Source organism: Balaenoptera borealis (genome assembly GCF_965194805.1).
Source record: "Balaenoptera borealis genome assembly, chromosome: 11".
NCBI classification, from domain to species: Eukaryota; Metazoa; Chordata; class Mammalia; order Artiodactyla; family Balaenopteridae; genus Balaenoptera; species Balaenoptera borealis.
The window spans coordinates 46,601,815-46,623,233 of record NC_138868.1 but is presented as its reverse complement, the minus strand read 5'-3'; the positions used below and the strand labels follow the sequence as shown (position 1 = coordinate 46,623,233).

The 21,419-nt window shown below is 34.9% G+C and overlaps 1 protein-coding gene across 16 annotated transcripts in view; it reads right to left on the bottom strand.

Annotated features, from left to right (window-relative positions):
- SBF2 (SET binding factor 2) overlaps positions 1-21,419 on the bottom strand; it is a 468,341-nt gene that overhangs the window by 171,038 nt on the left and 275,884 nt on the right. For all 16 annotated transcript variants that reach the window (XM_082341354.1, XM_082341355.1, XM_082341356.1 and 13 more), the window contains 3 exons: positions 15,462-15,666; positions 9,750-9,859; positions 8,229-8,378 (listed from right to left, as the gene is read on the bottom strand). In XM_082341354.1, coding sequence (XP_082197480.1) covers positions 8,229-8,378; positions 9,750-9,859; positions 15,462-15,666 — 465 coding nt within the window. The remainder of the gene's footprint in view (positions 1-8,228; positions 8,379-9,749; positions 9,860-15,461; positions 15,667-21,419) is intronic.

Here is a 21,419-nt window from a genome sequence, read left to right as displayed (position 1 = left end):
TTATATCATTTAGCTATTCATCTACCTATCCTTTAACCCATCTTATTTTTAGTGCATTTCAAAGTAAATCACAGACATCAGTTATACTTCTCCCTAAGTACTTTAGCATGCATATCATTAGAGGTCAATATTTGTTTATAGGTTCTTCTTTTGCTGTATAATTTACATACAATAAAATACACAAATCTTAAGTGTTCACTGGGTTTTGACAAATATGCCATAATGTTTTTGAGATATATCTATGTGGTTGCACATATCATTAGCCTGTTTTTTTGTTGTTGTTGTTAAATTTTATTTATTTATTTATTTATGGCTGTGTTGGCTCTTCGTTTCTGTGCGAGGGCTTTCTCTAGTTGCAGCAAGTGGGGGCCACTCTTCACCGCGGTGCGCGGGCCTCTCTTGTTGCGGAGCACAGGCTCCAGATGCACAGGCTCAGTAATTGTGGCTCACGGGCCTAGTTGCTCCGCGACATGTGGGATCCTCCCAGACCAGGGCTCGAACCCGTGTCCCCTGCATTGGCAGGCAGATTCTCAACCACTGTGCCACCAGGGAAACCCTAGCCTGTTTTTTATCGCCGATTAGTATTACATTGTATGGATATATGGTAGTTAAAGACAAAAACATTCTCTGATTGATGGGCACCTGGGCTGATTCTAGTTTCAGGCTATTATGAATAAAGTTCCTATGAATACTTTTGTATAAGTCTTTTAATAGTCATATGTTTTAATTTTTTTAAGGTAAGACCCAGGAGTGAAATTATTGGATCATAGTTTAGGTATATGCTTAGTTTTATAAGAATCTCCCAGTCTTTTTTCTGAAGTGATTGCACCAGTTTACATTCTCAACAATAAAACCTGAGAATTCCAAGTACTTTACAACCCTGTCAACATTTGGTATTGTCAGTCTTTCTAATTTTAGCCATACTGGTGGTTATATAGTACTATCTCATAATGGTTTTAATTTGCATTTCCCGGATGACGGATACTGAGCAGTTCTTCATGTTTTTATTGACCATTCACATATCTTATTTTGTGAAGTGTCTGTTCAAACTGTCCATTTTCAAAGGCTGGTTTGGCTTCTCCTTATTAAGTTGTAGGAGTTCTTTATATAAACATGACATCAGTTCTTTGTCACGTTTACAATTTGGGAATATTTTTTCCTAGTCTTAACTATTCATTTTCTTAATGCTGTCTTCTGAAAAGCGTAAGTTTTAATTTTGATGAAGTACAGTGACCTTTTTTTTCTTTTTTGGTTATCACTTTTTGTGACCTGAGAAACTGTTGCCAGTTATAAAGGTTATAAGTGGCAATAAAGATTCAATTAATTATTAAAAAAAAGAGAAACTGTTGCTCATTCCCAAGTCATGATTCTATTCCATGCTTTCCCCTAAAAGCTTTATTGTTTTATATTGTATGTTTATGTCTGTGCTCTACCTCAAGTTAATCCTTGTGTTTGATGGGAGGTAGAGGTAGAGGTTCACTTTTTTTCCATATGGATATATTCAGTTATTTCAGCACTATTTGTGGAAAAAACTTTCTTCTCCCTATTGGATTGCTTTGGTGCCTTTGTCAAAAATGCCATAAATGCAGGTCTCTGAGTGCTCTTTTCCACTGATCTATTTGATATGTCAGTTCAACACTGTCTTGATTACTGTGGGTTAACAGTAAGTCTTGAAATCAGGTAGCGTTAAGTCCTCCAAATTTGTTCTTTTTCGAGATTGCTTTCGCCATTCTAAGTCCTCTGCATTTCCACATAAATTTTAGAATCATCCTGTCAATTTCTAGAAAAAATTCCACTGCAATTTTTATTGGGATTTCATTCAGGCTACAGATTGATTTGTGGAGAACTGACATCTTAACGATATTAGGTTTTCCCTAGCCTTTGAGTTTTTACTTTACTGATTATATAATCTAAACTTACCTGGCCATTTTTGTTAGTTTCTTGTTATGTGTTTATTTTGTATTCAATCCTTTATTTATTTATTTTAATTATTATATGTTCATATTGAATAATTCCAATATATAAAGACTTTGGGGGTCTCAATCTGCTGTTGGTTGTTTCTGTTGACACTATTTCATATTGGCTCATTTCTTTGGTATTTGGTCATTTTAAAATTGTGAGTTTATATCTTACTGAATTTTATCTGTGGGAATCCTGACTGCCTAAATTGTGGCTGCGTTATTCTAGAAAGGATTTACAATTGCTTATTCTGGAAGCAAGGGTGAGTGAGGGGCATGCCGCTGAAGAGGGATTATTTTATTCCTCTTCCAGTGTCCTACCCTGATGTAAATAAAACTCTCAGGTTCAACCAGCTCTCTTTACAGAAGTCAAGGCTTAATTGTGCTCACAAATCTGGTTTCCCTACCTGCTAATAGCTCAGAATTTGGTTTTTCCTATTTGTCCTTTTCTTGAGAGTAGAGGAGGGGCCTATTATAGATTTCCTTTTCTTCTTGGGAAAAACTACATATCAAAATCATGGGGTTTTCTTGTTGTTGTTTCAATTTTCTAAGATCTATTTCTATGTTAGTGAGAGAGTACCTCATAACATGCAGTTTATTATAATGCTGGAAATGGAGGACTTTACTGGGTTTTTAAATTATAATTTACTGTGAAAAGGTCTTAGCTAAGATCTTGACACAAAAATCATATATCTGCTAAAATGAAAAGAGTTAAGGCCATGATTTTTTTTTTTTAAAGGAAAGTTTTTTTTCTTTTTTCTTCCCCCACACTATTTTTTAAATATTTATTTGTTTATTTATTTTTGGCTGTGTTGGGTCTTCGTTTCTGTGTGAGGGCTTTCTCTAGTTGTGGCAAGCGGGGGCCACTCTTCATCGCGGTGCACAGGCCTCTCACTATCGCAGCCTCTCTTATTGCGGAGCACAGGCTCCAGACGCGCAGGCTCAGTAGTTGTGGCTCACAGGCCTAGTTGCTCCATGGCATGTGGGATCTTCCCAGACCAGGGCTCGAACCCGTGTCCCCTGCATTGGCAGGCAGATTCTCAACCACTGCGCCACCAGGGAAGCCCCATGATATTTTTGAAGAGATTTATAGTAATCTCAGTTACAAAAAAACCTAAAATACGATCAGTTATTTGAGATGAGAAGATACATAGGAATAATCTATAATCTCTATAAACCAGTCCTTTAAAAAATTATCTTGGCAGTGAAAGAACCTGATAAACAAAATAACCCCTTGGCAGTACTCATGTTCCATTTAATTTTCCCTTGAGGACAGGAAAGACAGAATAACTTCAAGATCACGAAAAGCAAAATTTACTAAAGTTTCTGAATCACTACCTAAAAATTGGTTCATTTAATGTTTCTATCTTAAAACACCAACACAGATGTTTGGCCTCTCTGCCTTGAAATTCTATGCTTTTGTAAAAAATGTTCAGAATGTCATGTTAAATCCCCACAAGTAACATTGTTGCAACAAGAATATAAATATTAATAAATCCCAAGTTGGTAATAAATAACCCATTAAAATAAGAGTATCACATGTGAACCCATTTATAACTGAAAAGAGCCTCTCTATAATGTTAAACAACAGCATATGCTGGAAGGAAGACAGGATATATTTTTATTTATTTATGAAATAGTGAATTCTAAAATATTAAGTGTTCATCAGTACAGGTGTATCTGGAAACAACACCAACAAAAAAAAGCAAGCTTTTTTACCCCCAGAATATGATTATTCAAATGAAAAGGAATATTTTTGTAACCCAAGGGTACCTGGCTATTCTATAAGTAATTACTAATTAGTATATGCTAAAATTAAGTTTAGAGAAAGCCTTATAACTTAGTTCTTCAGTTAATTACAGCACATAAAGTACAAATGGAAAAAAGCTCCCTAAAACAGTTTTTGTAGTTTTATCACCAGTTATAGGGAATCAGGAAATTACCTAACTTTATGGCTTCTGGTGACCTTGATCTATTAATCAAATTCCTTTGTTCTATATAATGACAGTACCAAAGTAACTGTAAGAAAGTAACAAAAGTAGTAAAAGACGTGAGTTTTTTTAGGGTAAATTTATTATGTCTTATTCTTCTCATAAAGGTCTGATAATTTCCTTCCTACAAAAATGAGAATCATTTTTTAAGTTATAAAATATGCTTGCTATATGTTTTATATAAGTTAATTATGCTTGTGTGTATGTGTGTGTTTCAAGCAGAGAAAAGTTTAAATAGAAGTCAAAACTCTTCTATCTATGCCAGAGATAACCATTATTAAGGATGTAGTATAACTATCCTTCCAGATTTTTACCATGATATACATACATACATATATGTAATTTTAGGTCAAAAACAGAATTATATCTACTTTATGTAACTTCCTTTTGCCCACCTGGCAATACATAACAGAAGTTTTTTCATATGGGTACATATTATAGAGCTACATATTATAGCTCTACATATTATAGAGCTACCTCTTTCTATTTAGTAACTGAACAGTATTCCAAAGAAGAGTTCTACCATAATTAGATTAATCAAAATCCAAATGGTAAACATTTAGGATGATTTCAATTTTTGCTATTATAAACTATTACAGCTAGTCTCTTATGCTCTAAAGTAAGAATGTATTTCCAGTAAAGGTGAATCATCTCCTATCTTGCCAATTTGCTTAAACAAGATTACATTTTTGATGCTAGATTTTAAGTTAGAATTTCTGAAAAAGGTATCACTTGAAATGGGTTTTAAAAGATAAATATGCCCTGCAAAAAAAATGTAACAGTAGTACCCTAAGACATTAATGTGTATAAGTTATAAGATTATAAATAATAACGATACAATTAACACCCATATACATAGTTTGAGAAATAGAGTATTACCATTACCTTTGAAGATCTCTATGTTCATGTCCTTCCCCTCTGTCTCCCAGAGGTAATTTTCTTCAATATTTTGCTTATTATCCCTTGATTTTCTTTTTTCCCAGATTTATTGAGGTGCATTTGACAGATAAAATTATAGTATACAATGTGATGATTTAATATATGTACACATTGCTTTTCTTTTTAGTTTTAACACATATATTCTATCCCTAACTTAAATAACTCTAAATAATATATTACATGCTTTGAATTTTATATGAATGAAAGCATATTGTAATTGAATTGCCTTTTTATTTTTGCACAAAATTATCTTCTTTAAGATTCATCCACATTGTTCCTTATAGCTGCAATTCATTCATTATCTCTGCTAAATAATATTCTAACATAAGAAAATAGCACAATTTATGTATACATTCTACTGCTGGTTGGCATGAGTTGTTTCCAGTTTCCTGCTATTTCAAACAATGTTCCTATGAACATTTTTGTGCGTATCTCTTGGTGTATGTGGGTAAGATCTCCTCTAAGAGTGGAATCACTGGGTCATAGAATATGTTCATATTCAGCTTTACAAGAAAATCTTTGTACCATTTTACACTCTAACAAGCAGAGTTTACATGCTCCATTTGTTCGATAACTTCACCAATACTTAATATTATCCAATTATACAATTATTACAAAACAGTGAATGTAAAATGCTATCTCATTGTGGTTTTAATTTACATTTCTCCAGTTATTGACATAGATCATCTTTTTAAAAAATGTCATTTTATTTATACACTAATTATCCAAGTGGATTTCCTTTTCTCCGGGATACTTTAAGTCTCTTGCCCATTTAAAATTTGGGTTGTCTTTTTCTTATTGATTTGTAGGAGCTTTTATAATCTGAGTACTAATCAGTTGGTAGTCATATGCTCTGCAAACATCTCTCACTCTGAAGTTTACATTTTCATTCTCTTTATGGTATTTTTGATGAAAAGAAGTTCTAATTTTAATGTAGTCAAATTTACCAATCTTTCTTTCTAACTGAGGTAAAAGTGGTATATAACAATATTTTCTTTTAAGAGTGGCACTATTTTTACCTTGTTTAACAAATCTTTCCCTCCCCCAAAGTCATAAGGCTATGTCATTTTTTCTCTTTGAAAGACTATATAGGTTGGCTTTTCATATTTAAGTATTAATATTTAATCCACATAAAACTGATTTTAGTGTATAGTGTGAGGTATCGGTACATTTTTCCTGTACATGGTTCATTATGTGTACATGGTCACCCAACTGTCCCAGTACTAGTTATTGAATTTTTTACCTCTTTGTCACTAATCTGAAACACCAACTCTGTCATAAATCACATTTCCAAACATGTGTACATCTGTTTATAAACTCTAAATTCTGCTCTACTGGCCAATTTGTTTATGATTGTGCCACACACTGTCTTAATGACTACAATCTTAAACTAATTAAAAAATTTCTTAAGTGTTGTTGAGGTATAACTGACAAGTAAAATGGTAAGATATTTAAAGTGTGCACTGAGGTGATTTGATTTTTGTATACATCGTGAAAGGATTCCCACAACTCAGTTAAATGACACCTCTCCTTACATATTTATCTGTTTTTTTTTTTTTTTGGTGAAAACATTTAAGTTCAATTCTTTTAGCAATTTCAGTTATATAATAAAGTGTTACCAATTGTAGTCCCCATGTTGTACATCAGATCCTCAGGCCTTATTCACCTTATAGCTAAAAGTTTGTATCACTTATCGACCTCTCCCTATTTCTTCTACCTCTCAGCCCCTGGCAACCATTTTCTACTCTGTTTCTAAGAGTCTGACCTTTTTTTTTTTTTAAGGTTCCACATATAATACCATGCAGTATTTGTCTTTCTCTGTCTGGCTTATTTCACTTGGCAGAATGCCTTCAAGGTTCATCCACGTTATTGCAAGTGGTAGAATTTCCTTCTTTCTCATGGCTGAATAATATTGCACTGTACTGTGTATATATACCACATCTTCTTTATCCATGTATCCACTGATGGACATTTAGGTTATTTCCACATCTTGGCTATTGTGACTAATGCTGCAGTGAACATGGGAGTGCAGATACTTCTTCAATAGCCTGTTTTCATTTCCTTTGGATATACCCAGAGTGGAACTGCTGGATCATATGGTATGGTTCTATTTTTAATTTTTTGAGGAATCTCCGTACTATTTTTTATAGTGGCTACACCGATTTACATTCCTACCGACAGTGCACAAGGGTTCCTTTTTCTCCATATCCTTGCCAATACTTATTATCCCTTGTGTCTTTGATAACAGCCTTTCTAACAGATGTGAGGTGGTAACTTGTGATTTTGATTTGCATTTTCCCGATGATTAGTGACATGGAGCACATTTTCACTTACCTTTTGGCCATTTGTGTGTCTTCTTTTAAACTAATTTTTGATATGTGACAAGGCCAATTCCCAGGCTTTGCCATTTGTTTTAGGAGTATGTTGGTAATTCTCAGACTTTTGCTCTTTCTGTTGGGATTCTGATGGGAATTGCAGTAACTCTATAGATTATTTTCGGGAGAACTGATATCTTTATAATACTGAGTCTTCCAATCCATGAACATGGTATATCTTTCCATTTCTTTAGGCCTTCTTTTATCCACAAATGTTATTATTAATTATACCCTGTAATTCTCACTTTCCAATCTACCAGAATTTAACATGCATTTTACTCAATTTCTCTGGAGTCCGACAGATAGTCTTTGAAATCTTAATATTTAATCACATTTTTCTCTTTGTGCAAAAAGTTTAAGAAAGAATTTTTGCATCACCTACAAAGAATACGATGCCAATGTCACAGGGACAGGATAGGGAAATCAGATTATTTTTTTCTCCTAAACTGTGTCCTCATTATTGTGTGGGAAATTTATCTCTGTAAGATAATACACGTATGTTGAAGCTGCCTGGAAATAGTTTTTTTGTGCTTTACCTACACAAAGTACTTAGTAAACACTTAACTGAGTAATTCATTTATCATTTGGATTACCCACCATTCATTGCCCTCTGCTTTAATAGTACAATTGAAAACTGACTGAAAAGGGCTGACATGAATACAGACATTAAGTAATATACAACTGAATGTTTTAAAGATGACTTTTCATTTTCAGAAAGCTTGCTTATAGAACTAGTAAAATAACCTAATATTTTTCAAGAAAAAACAAAGACAGAATAAAAAACTCTTAATAGCTATGCCAAGTAATACATAAGTGTTTCTGACAGAAATGGTATGGATATTGGCTTTTCATCCTATTAGGTGCAGAAGGCTCAAGAACCTGATATATTGGTAATTACTGAATCGCCTGGAAAAATAAAAAGTATTCTCAAATAAGAAGGATAATCTGAAAGAACTAAAAGTTACCTGTAGAGTACAGTTCATCATCCTTATTATGTAGTCGAACTGTTGATGGTCTAATATTGCCCGGTTTTGCTGAACATGTAAACCCAGCTCATCAGTGAGACACTGTCTTGCTGCCTTTCCTTTAAGGGCTCTCAGTGCAGCAGGAAGAGTCTGAGGACAAGAGAGGAAGACATGAACAAAAGGTACCACTGGAAAAAACGTAACTTTCAATCACGCTGAAAACTCACGTGTATCCTATAAACCATTTAACAGAGTTATTAGTAGAATTAAACTGCTAGAAAAGAGTTGATGTACAGTTAAGGACAGCTGTAAACAGATGGATTTATAGTGATTTTTTTATTTGTAAGGCAGCATGAAAATAAGTAGGACTAGTTTCTGTGATACATTTAAAAACATTAAACTTCATTAAAAAAAAACTCATCAAAATTGTGGTCACCAAATTAACTGTTGCTTCAGATTATGAGTCAAAACCACAGACACTTAGACACATTCTTTCAAAAACTGGTCACATCTCCATGGCAAGAATAGAAGGAAAAATTAAAATGACAAGAATCATTGGTGATTTTATACTTTTAAAGTGATTAGCAACTTAATCACTACTCAGTTTTAATTTATGACTGGAAAATTCTACAATCTCTTCTTATTTCAAAAGCATAATTAAGAAGGAAAAAAACTCAGAGCAACAAACAGATATCTCTAGGTGTATGTACTAAAACTCTTTCACTTCATCACCCACAAGAACACGTCTTCCATTTCACCTTTAGGGCTGAATTAATTTACTTTACATAAAGTAATAATTTAACTTTGAAAACCTAAAATGAGAACAAAGGGGTAAATAAGAAGGAAGAGAAGAAGACTGAGAGTAGAGGGACCTAATATTGTTACAACGGGTACAGGAAATAGGCTGTGAAAGCTGAAAGCAAGAGAAGCAAAAGAAAGTCTGTAACACTTCAACCATAAGAAAAAAATGGATACCAAAAACACTGAAAATATAAAGAGGCTTGAGGTCATTTAGTGCAAGGGTAAAAACTTTATTTTACATGTTTTACTAGCCCCTTGTAATAAATGTTCAGAATTATGACGAGTCACTAAGGAAAGGTTACATATGTTTAGTATGTTTTATTAAAGAAGGCAAGAAAATGTGCTTTAACAAGGCACATTTAAATGAATACCACAATTTTTATAATTCATTACTTGTTGTAACTAGATTCTTTGTAATAAATAAAATTATATTTTAAATGTTAAGTTTCTAAGTAATATGCCAAAATAGAATTAATGAACAATGTTTAAAAGTTCCAGGGGGGGGAAAATGACTATCAATACTTCTCTGGTTGCCATATAATTAGGCTTGGCTAAGATTTTAAATCTTAGACACTGTTCATTTAAAATGATCAAAACAATGAAAGGATACTTTATAAGGAAAAGGGATTGAATCAGAGGAGCGGTCAGTAGGCAAGCTAAACATAGAAATCTGAAAGGGATGTGATGAATGCTTACTTGGGAAAGATGGCATTTTATTACCTTTTCAGTCTCCAATGTTTTATTTTCAAATATGAATGAGATGCAGTTTCTAACAACTTCCAATCTCTGTGCACTGTTGAAAACTGTTGTCACCTTATCCATTATTGAAACTAGTAAAGGAGTATAAGGAAAACACAAATTAAACTCCTTCAGCAATTACAAAAGGGGAATATTACTGTTCACAGTTTATGACTCTGTTTACATGACCAACACTTAAGCGTTTTTTTTCCCTTGTTACATGACACTGAAAGTATTTCATTTCCTCACTTTGATTACATTTTTAGGTTGTGAAGTGGCAGGCTAGTCAATGGGTTATTTAGGATAATTTCACAGGATAGATTCTAACACTGTACTTAACTCTTATGCAAATTAATTCACATTTACATTGCTCAGTAAAATTTTATTAAGCAAAGGTAATAATTTTTCCTTTAATTGTAAACAAACAGATAAAAAAATGTTTTGCATACAAGATCATGACAAAAATAGCTAACACTCATATGTAAGAGGACTGACTACTAACAGAAAAAGAAGTTGATATTTCTAACATATTACCAAAGAAAAACCACATACCACAAAAAATTAGGTTCTGCAAATCTGAGTACAGGTGACCTGAAGAAGCACTGCACACAAAGAGAAATGATCATGGCCAAAGAATTGCTATACAAATTTGGGAGAGTCACTTCTCAGTTCTGTGAACTTAGTACCTGTCAACTTTACAAGGTTGGATAATTCTAGTGTACTACATAGGCTTAAATTACTTAAAATAAATTTAACTTATTAAAAGAATATTAGAAAGATATAAATTAAAGCAGTATTTGTCAAATAAAAAGTATAATTTCACAAAGAACTACACTATATAATTTGTACAAATGAGGTAGTATCAATAATTCTTAAGCCTTATATTTTATGGCTGCTCTTACCTAACAAGAAAGACCACCATGTCTTACTCTTAGCATTCCTTTCATTTCATCAATATGAAACTTTATATCCTTCAAATAATTTTTTAAACTTTTAAAAATCTTGAAATAATTATAAGCTTACAAAAAGTTGCAAATTAGTACAGAGAAGATCCATGCACTTATCACCTTCCCCCATGGTGATATCTTACATAACTACAGTGCTTTATCAGAATCAGGAAATCAGTCTTACTTGGTTTTTACTATAGTTTTCTTGAAATCACTTAAAATCATGTAAGATTAACATTAATGACCATGACTGTAAAACAGATTATTTCATATGACTTTTCTGTCTGAAATGTGCATTCTTAATTTTGCACTCTGGTGCTTCCCACATGTGTAGGTCAGTGGCATAGACTGAAATTGAAATTGATCTATATTTAGAGTAGAAAACTTCTTAGTCTCCAAATAAGACCACATGCTTTATTGAGAGAGTAACATCTTTAACCTATGTTTATAAAATTTTAATTCTAAAATCTTTTTAGCAGCATTTTAAATTTTCTTTAGGATGAACCATTAAAAACGCCACATTTTCTTATAATGAATCTGTTTACCATCTGGGAATTATTATTTTCCTTTGGAGACTATGACTTAGTTCATTCCCAGAAGAAAGTTCTTCACTTAGAGTTACTGATGTATCAGGCATTGGCCAAATCCCCAGTTGTGGCATTCTAATACTAGCTTTCTAACATTTGATAACAACTCTGGTTTATGGGTATTTGACCTCCCAGGGCTTCCTTCCCAAGGCTTTGGCTTTCAAATGTTATTTCTAGCATTTGAAATAGCATTTGAATAGTGTTCATCATCACTCTGGCCCCTCTGAGGAATAGCTGGAAACTAATTAACCTCTCAAAATGTGAATGGCTCTTAAAGTGACAGAGCAATTCTACATTCATATTAAATGGGTATCATGTAAAATGAAACATTCAGACCTTTTAATTTTAATACAAGGGAAATCCTAATTCTGATCAACTCAAATGAACCAGAAAGTTGGACAGAGGTCCCTGTATTCGTCTTTCACTCATTCATTCATCGTTCATTTGTTCATTTGTTCATTCATTCATTCATTCTGGTTTTACAGGAAGTGCATGCAGGGACAAATACTGAGTCATGTGTACCTCTCTGACTGACTACAATGAGACATTCCATAGGCATCTAAAAAAAGAATTTGATGATTGAAAATGAAGAAAGTAAAGAGATTATACAAAAACAATATTGAGACAAGGCTACAATTCAAGCAAATTAAAATTTAAACCAACTTCTAATCTGTTCATGTGGGTATTTAAAGAAAGCATTCAACTAGCTCATGGATATTAAAGTTAAATGACCAAACCCTTCAAAAAATAACTACCCTAACATGTCTACTTCTCCTCCATCTCTTCTCTGTGTGAAAGTACAATCAACACTTAAGTAAAAGCTGTTAATACTTAGGGAAATAATAGCAAATTAACATTATTAAGTAAATAATAAATAATAAGTAATATTAACATTACTATATAACATAAATGTTAAGATACATAAATTATTAATATTACAACATAAACAATATAAATAATTAATAAATAATTAAACATAAATAATTAATATATTATCCTGGAATTTTAATAATAAAATTACACACTTCCAAGTATGATGGAACAGTTTGTAACAAACCAGAACTCCCACCAGGAACAATTATAAAAGTAAGATAAAATGCAAAAGCCATCTATTTAAATATATCAGAGTGCTACAGAAGCACAAGGATTAGAGGACCTAAAATTCCAGAGAAAGGAAAAGACCAAAGAGGTAAGTTAACAAGCACATCCACTTTTTCCCTAAGAGATTTGCCAATATTGAGTACAGATAGGAAGCTGAGAATCTGGGCTTGATTCCGGCAGATGGCCAGGTTGACCAGCAAAGTTTCTGGTGAGAGCTGAACAGACAAAAGTGGATGTATGCTATAGTCCTGAGGTAAACCTCTAAAAGAACAGTAAAAGTATATAAATAACAAGTTAACAGATATAAATTATGGAATAAAAAATAGTTTATTAATCCAAAAGAATGAAAGAAAGCAGGGGAAAATGTAAAACACGAGGATCAAATAGAAAAAACAACCCAGTAAATTATATTAAAGCCATTACTGTACGAGTAATTATACTTATATAAATGAGCTAAATACAAGTAATATACTACAATAGTCAAACTGGCTAAAAAAAACCCCCACATGCTGCTTACAAGAGGCATACCTTAATTATAAGGACCCAGAGTTTGAAAATAAAAAAAAAAGATAAACCATACGAACACTAACCAAAGGAAGGCTGGTCTAGCTATATAAAACTCAAAGTACGCTTTATGCCAAGAAGCGTTACTAGGGACAAAGAAGGACATTCCATAATGATAAAGGGATCAATCACCAGGATGCTATAATATTTGTAAATATATTTGCATACAATAAATCAATTTCAAAATACATAAAGAAAAAATGGACAGCACTAAAATGAGAACTAGGCAATTCTATTACTTATCATGGGAGACTTTAACACATCTCCCGCAATAGCTGAAGAAAAAGAAGAGATAAAAATCAGTAAAGAAAAAAAAAAAGACAATGCAGATAATGGGAAAAAGTATTTGCAAATTAACATGTTTCATAAGGGACTTGTATACAGAACATACAGAGACTTCTTAAACAAAAAGACAAATAGCTCAATTTAAAAATGGGCAAAGGATCTGAACAGAGGACACATTTTTTTCCAGAGAAGATATAAAGATGGCCAATAAGCACATGAGAAGATACTCTACATTAGTAGATGTGGAGAAACCAGAACGCCCATACATTGCTGGTAGGAATGTAAAATAGTGTGGTTGTTTCGGAAATAGCCTGGCAGTTCCTCAAAACATTAAACACAGGCTTATCATATAACCCGACAGTTCCACTCCTAGGTATATACTTGAGAGAACTGAAAACATATGTCCACACAAAAACTTACACATGAATGCTCGCAGCAGCACTATTATTAGTAGCCAAAAAGTAGAAACAACCTAAATGTCCATCAACTGATATATGGATAACAAGATGTGATACATACCCATACAATGGAATATTATTCAGCCACAAAAAGCAATGAAGTACTATATATGCTACATGGATGAACCTTGAAAATATTATGCTCCATGAAAGAAGCCAATCACAAAAGATCACATATTGTACAATTCCATTTATATAAAATATCCAGAATAGGCAAATCTATAAAGACAGGAAGTAGATTACCGCCTAAAGCTGGGGGTGGGGAGTAACTGCTAATGGCTATCGGTGTTTCTATTTGGAGGAATGAAAATGTTTGAAATTAGACAGTGAAAACGCACTCTGTGAAGATACTAAAAACCACTGAATTGCACACTTTTTTTTTTTCCTTGGCTGGGTTGGGTCTTCGCTGCTGCGCGCGGGCTTTCTCTAGTTGTGGTGAGCAGGGGCTACTCCTCGTTGCGGTGCGCGGGCTTCTCATTGCGGAGGCTTCTCTTGTTGCAGAGCATGGGCTCTAGGCGCACGGGCTTCATTAGGTGTGGCACATGGGCTCAGTAGTTGTGGCTTTCGGGCTCTAGAGCGCAGGCTCAGTAGTTGTGGCGCATGGGCTTAGCTGCTCCGTGGCATGTGGGATCTTCCCGGACCAGGGCTCGAACCCGTGTCCCCTGCATTGGCAGGCGGATTCTTAAACACTGTGCCACCAGGGAAATCCTGAATTGCACACTTTAATTTTATTTATTTATTTATTTATGGCTGTGTTGGGTCTTCATTTCTGTGCGAGGGCTTTCTCTAGTTGTGGCAAGTGGGGGCCACTCTTCATCGCGGTGCGCGGACCTCTCACTATCGCGGCCTCTCTTGTTGTGGAGCACAGGCTCCAGATGCGCAGGCTCAGCAATTGTGGCTCACGGGCCTAGTCGCTCCGCGGCATGTGGGATCTTCCCAGACCAGGGCTCGAACCCGTGTCCCCTGCATTGGCAGGCAGATTCTCAACCACTGCACCACCAGGGAAGCCCTGAATTGCACACTTTAAATGGGTGAATTTTATGGTATGTGAATTACATCTCAATATAGCTGTTTTTAAAAAAGAGAAGATTCCACAGTAGGAGCAGTTCGGCTAATGGTTGCCCTGTGAGGGGTACTGAATGGAAAAGTGTTTCTAAGTATTGATAGTGCTGATTCTGGTTACATGAATTTGTTCACTTTGTGAAAACTCATCAAGCCGTGCACTTCTGTTTTTGTGTCTTATATCCCGATAAAAGGTTTACTTTTTTCCTTTTAAGATTTATTTATTATTTATTTTTATTTATTTTTGGTTGCATTGGGTCTTAGTGGCAGCACATGGGATCTTTGTTGCGGCATGCGGGATCTTTCAATGCGGCGTGCAGGCTCTTCGTTGCAGTGCACGGGCTTCTCTCTACTTGTGGCATTCAGGTTTTCTCTCTCTAGTTGTGGCACACAGGCTCCAGGGTGCGTGGGCTCTGTAGTTGTGGCGCAGGGGTTCCAGAGCACATGGGCTCTGTAGTTTGCGGCACTTGGGCTCTCTCATCGAGGCACGCGAGCTCAGTAGTTGTGGCGCGTGAGCTCAGTAGTTGTGGCGCACGGGCTTAGCTGCCCTGTGACATGTGGGATCCCAGTTCTGCGACCAGGGATCGAACCCATGTCCTCTGCATTGGAAGGTGGATTCTCTACCACTGGACCACCAGGGAAGTCCTCAAAAGGTTTAGTTTTAAAACAAACAAATGGACAAATACATACCAACAGGTGGACCTGCGGGCACAACACATTTCTTTTCCACTCTTGAAGCAGGAGGTGCATTCTGGTTCTTGGCAAGATTTTCCTGTATTAATTCCTGTACCCGAGTTTCATTAATCTTTGGGAAAGGAAGAATATGAACTCGCAAGTGGGATCCTTCTGTTGGACGTGGAACTTTCTGAAACGCCATATGAGGGTTTGGATTTTCCTGCGATATCAAACATACGTAAAATGATTCCAAAGTTAAAAGAACAATGGCAGATTGTCAGCCAGAAAGACAGAAACTGAAATCAGAGAGATGAGACATTGTACATACATTCAAATATATGTCATAAAATATATAGAGTATTGGAATCTTACTTCTTACATGATTTACCAGCAGCATCTGATACAGCTGATCACTGTTTTTCCTCTTCAAGGAACACTTTCTTCACTTGGTTTCTAGGTCTTCTTGTTACATCTTTGTTTATTTTTCATCTCCCTAATCTCTTAACTATGTGAATACCCCAGGGCTCAGACCATGGGCCACTTTTCTATTTACACTTACTTTCTTGGTGATAACTTCCAGTCTCTTATTTTTAAACCATAAAACACCAATGATTCACAAATTTTTATCTCCAAATGAGCTTCCTCCTGAACTCCATACCTGTATATTCAACCACCTGCACATAGTGTTTCCATTTGGATTTAAAATAACATTGTAAATATATGTCCAAAATGGAGCACTTAATATTCACCTCCTCCAAATCTGCTTTCTACAGTCTTCCCCACTTCAGTAAATGGCATATTTATTTTTTCCAGTCACTCCGGTGAACAGCTTAATCATTAATGACTTTCTCTAATACCAAATTATCCATTCCTCTGCAAACCTTTTACACTTTGCCTTTAAAATATGTTTATAACTTGACCACTTTTCAATACATCTTGGTTCAAGCCAATATCTCTCATGTTGCTACAGAACAGTCTCTTAACCAGTCTCCCTGCTCCACCCTTTGCTCCTACCCTCACTCTATTTTTAACACTGCAGACAGAGTGATCTAGTTAAAGTATGTCAAATCATCACCTAACTACTCTGTTCATTCAAATAGCTCTTCATCTCATTCAGAGTAAAACCAAAAGTCCTTACAATAATTTACAAGATCTGGCTTCTCTATATGACTGTGCCCTACTACTGTTTCCTTCATTCATTCTGCTCCTGCTACACAGGCCTTCTAATTCCTGCCTCAAAGTCTTTACACTTAACTGTTCCCTCTGCCTGGAATGCCTGTCTCCCACCAATCTGTACAGCACCCTCTCTTTTCCTGCCATGTCTTTGCTCAAATGCCACCTTTCGTGGCCACCCTATCTAAAATGATACCCCCCAACACAGTCCCTATCCCCCTTACTATATTTTCCTTGTCACCTTCTCACATACTATAAATTCTATTTAACTTGTTTATTGTCTATCCTTTTCTCATTAAAATGAAACTCAAGAGGACAGACATTTTGATCAATTAAAAACTATTTTTTAATCCTCTGCTGTATACATATTGCATCTAGAAACTGCCTGGCACATAGCAGGCACCCTAAACTACTTCCTACTGTATCCTAATGAGTGGGACACAATGTTGAACACATATTAGCATTGCAGTAATTAAATTAATTGTGTCAGCTAATATTTTCATAGACCCTTAGGGCTGGCATGGACTTTTATCCAGCTACGACTTAAGTAGAATTATATTTCAAATACTACGGGCAGAGTGGAATCCATCCTTTTTACAAAGTTCTCTAAAGAAGGCTGCTATACAATCATTCTTAGACCAATTCTTGCATTTATTCTTCTTTGCAACCAGAAAATTTCTTTTTCCTCCTGAACCTGTGTTATTCACGTTGTACATTAGGCTCAATACTGCCCTATACATTCTCTGGACAGTTAAAATGGCCAACTCTTATCATCTGCCAGAGCTGCTCCCCACAATTCTTTTTGGTTATTATATTGACCCAGACCCAGAAAAGGAAAGGTTGGACCACAGCAGATGATATAGGAAGCATATCTCAGCAATACAATGGAAATAATACTCCTTTAAGTATCAAAAGCCTGGGTTCTAGTTTTTGCTCTGATCATTATGTGATGCTGGATAAATAACGTGGCCTAAGTATATACAGGCATACCTTGTTTTATTGCACTTCACTTTATTGTGCTTCGTAGATACTAGGTTTTTTACAAATTGAAGGTCTGTGGCAACCCTGTGTCGAACAAGTCTACTGGCACCATTTTTTCCAACAGTATTTGCTCACTTTGTGTCTCTATGTCATGTTTTGGTAATTCTCACAATATTTCAAACTTTTCATCATTATTATATTTGTTATGGTGATCTGTGGTCAGGGATCTTTGATGTTATTATTACAAAAAGATTATGACTTGCTGAAGGCTCAGATGATGGTTAGCATTTTTTAGCAAAAAAGTATTTTTAAATTAAGGCATGTACATTGTTTTTTTAGACACAAATACTATTGCACACTTAAAAGACTACAGTACAGTGTAAACACAACTTTTATATGCACTGGGAAACCAAAAAATTCGTGTGACTCACTTTATTGTGATATTTGCTTTATTGCAGTGGTCTGGAACTGAACCCACAATATCTCTGAGGTATGACCATACTTATGCTTTTCTTAAAAGGTTCCTGAGAAGGTGAAACCAGATTGAAAACTTGTTCTTGCCAAAGTGGCCCTCATACACACTTTGTATTTTCCCCTTATATCGTTAGCAAACACAGGAAAAAATAAGTAAATTCCTATGCCAAGTCTTCACAATCACCACTTTCTAAAACTATATGTTGAAAAAACTGTTCTAAAATTACACCTGGATTAACACCAATATCACTGGTCCAGAGTTTCTGAAACTGCCCTTTTCCAAAAGCAGTATGTTTTTTCTCTGTTCTTTAGGCACAATATCTAAGATACCTCGTCTTCTCAAAAGTTATAAATATCAACTTTCTAAAACCCATTGGGCAGATATTTCTTTCAGGAGGGGGAGGTAATTCATGTGGATTTTGAGTTCTGAATTATTTAAAGTATATTCTTCACTACTTCCATTTCTATCTATACTTATTTTCTTTATAATAAAATAAAAACTTTAAATATACTTCCTATTATGTAAATAATATTCATTAAAACAAATTTTAAAAAGTGGAAAAATAAAAGTAGAAATCTTCTTAGTGATGCCAGTATCTTTTCTAGTATATTTTCTCTCCCTCTCTCTTACTATATATTCTTCTCTCTTGCTCCAAAAATGACTTAAGGTGGTTTAGAAAAATAAAGATACACATATTGATTGCTTCTAATCAAAATTCTGTAATGTTACGGGTTCATCCTAAACTTTATAGGGAAGATGAAAGATCCAAAAATAGTCAAGGCAATTCTGAAGAAGAGTAAATAGAGAAGTCAGACTTTCCAGATATCAAAATTTATGCAAACCTTTAATAATTAATACAGTATGGTAATTGGTGTCACTGAAGGGTTAAAGGACTAATGGAATAGAGAAGCCCAGAAGCAGGACTATATGTGAAAATGTGACAGAGACAGGAAGCACTATAATTCAGAAGGAAAAGTTAGACAATTCAATGAGAGAAGGTAATACAACAAAGTATTTTTAGCTCATGGTCTCTGATATCAGACTGCCTGGGTCAAATCCTAGCTTAGCCACTCACTAATAGCGTGACCCGGTACAGTATCAATTCTCTTACCACTTGGGTTTTAGTTTCCTCATCTGTAAGGAAGATAATAATATAGTATCTACTTCACAAGGTTCTTGTGACGGTGGAACAAGTTGTTATAGGAAAGCTTTACAACACACACACACACACACACACACGTGCGTGCGCGCGCACACACACACACACACACACTTCCCCAGAATAAATCTGAAAACTCTTTTCCAAAAGTCTATATTCATTTGAAAAATGTTTAGTCACTGCATATTCTATGGCATGACACCATGCCTCTGAAACTAAAACCACCTCTTTCTCCCAGGGTTCCCATCATATCACCAGCTACTTATATTTTAACAACAATGACAACAATAATAGTACTCAATGAGGGTTTAAATAAAAATCACTTATTAAAGAAAAGATATAGCTATCTGTCACTAATAGTATTTTTTTTCTCATAAGCAATTTGAAATATTGTAAACCAAATCCGTACACAATTCAGAATAATAAGCATTCTAAAAAATGATTTTAAAACAGAGTTCAAAGCTGAGGCTATCCTTTAGCTGTACAGATAGTCTTCATAAAAATTCAGATTATGGGTTAAAGTTACTAAATGATAATATATTCAACTGTGTTTAGAAAATTCAAAAAAGACTCATGGTCCAAGATCTCCGTACTATTTGGTTTTCTGGCGGCCGTATCTGTACGCTGCTGCCCTCTAGCGGGCAGTATGGTAAATATAAAGGACCACATTCACCACCTCACACCCACCTTAGTCACATAATGACTTTTGAGAAGATAGCAGAAATGAGAGACATTTTAAGGCTCGTTGAACTCTGCATGTTCTTGGAAACATGCTATTATTTGTAACTCCAAATGCGTTTAGATCAGTCCCTTGAAGATTACTGAGCTCACTAAAAACCGCAGCCCAATTTCATTGTTGAATCTCCGTGTTGAAATAAGGAAATGCATTATTTTCCAACAGAACAAAAAAGCAGCCAAATATTCATCTTTGATTTTAGAGAAGTGCAAATATAAAGTAATAACCAAGGATTTAGACAACTACATACTTATGGTGAACATAATTCTGTCCAAAGCAACAAGAAAGCTGGCAAAATGTACTATCATTTAGAGGGGATTTTAAAGTTGGATAATGATTTTCAAGAAGTGGGCTCTGTAATCCTGCTTTTAGAGTATACTATAGCAATGGGAGGTATAATGATTTTCTCAGACTTGAAAAAATGACACACACACCATCTGGTCTGGAAACATGGATTTTTCTTTTCTCTCTCTCTCTCTCTCTCTTTTTTTTGGCAAGCTAAATGAGAATATGCCTAGGGCTTACAAAAAACAAGGCTGAGAAAGCACTTCAAATAAAAGCAAAGCAAAGCAAGACAAAACAAAACAAAAAGCCCCAAACCCTACTGGAAATTTAAAGTAGGCACACTGGGAAAAAAAATTTCTTCCAACACATTGGTCTCAGCAATGAATGACAAAATCAATGTGACCTTGTCAAGGGTTTACCAAGTTTCCCATATTAATTTAGGTATTTAATAATTATTTAATGTGCACCAATCATACCTAGACCTGTGTTACACAAATTCTTAAAAATCCTTTTAAATACAGCCAAAACCAATACTATCAATTGGACTAAATCGTTAAACACTGAAAAAATGTAACTGGACTTTTTAGAGTTGCCTGGCTGTGAACACAACATATGATGGAATGAAACACTCTCAATTTTCCATCCTCACAGGCCTTTCAATGATCACCTAATAGAATTAATGTCTCATCCTTAATACAAAGAAATTTGGTGTATGACTTCAATATGTAATGTGCTGGTTGCCCTAATTCAGGGTTTCTTAACCTTGACACTATTGACATTTTGGGCTAGATAATTCTTTGTTTGGTGGTGGGGGGCAGGGAAAAGTGGGTGTCTTGTATACTGTAAGATGTTTAGAAGCATCCCTGGCCTCTACTTACTAGATGCTACTAGTATACCCTTTCTAGTTGAGACAGCCAAAAAATGTCTCCAGATGCTGACAAATTTCTAGGGGGACAGAGTTTGCCCCTGTTAGAACAACTGCTCTAATTCATGACTCCAGATGGAGGCTTCATGGTCTAAGACAAGTCTTCTTTTTACAAGTACCAAGAAAGCACAAAGTGACTAGCTAGGAGAACTAATACTCTCACTCACCCGCTGGCATGCAAATTAAAGCCATAAAAGGATAAAACCACACACCTATTAAAATGGCTAAAAACAAAGCAA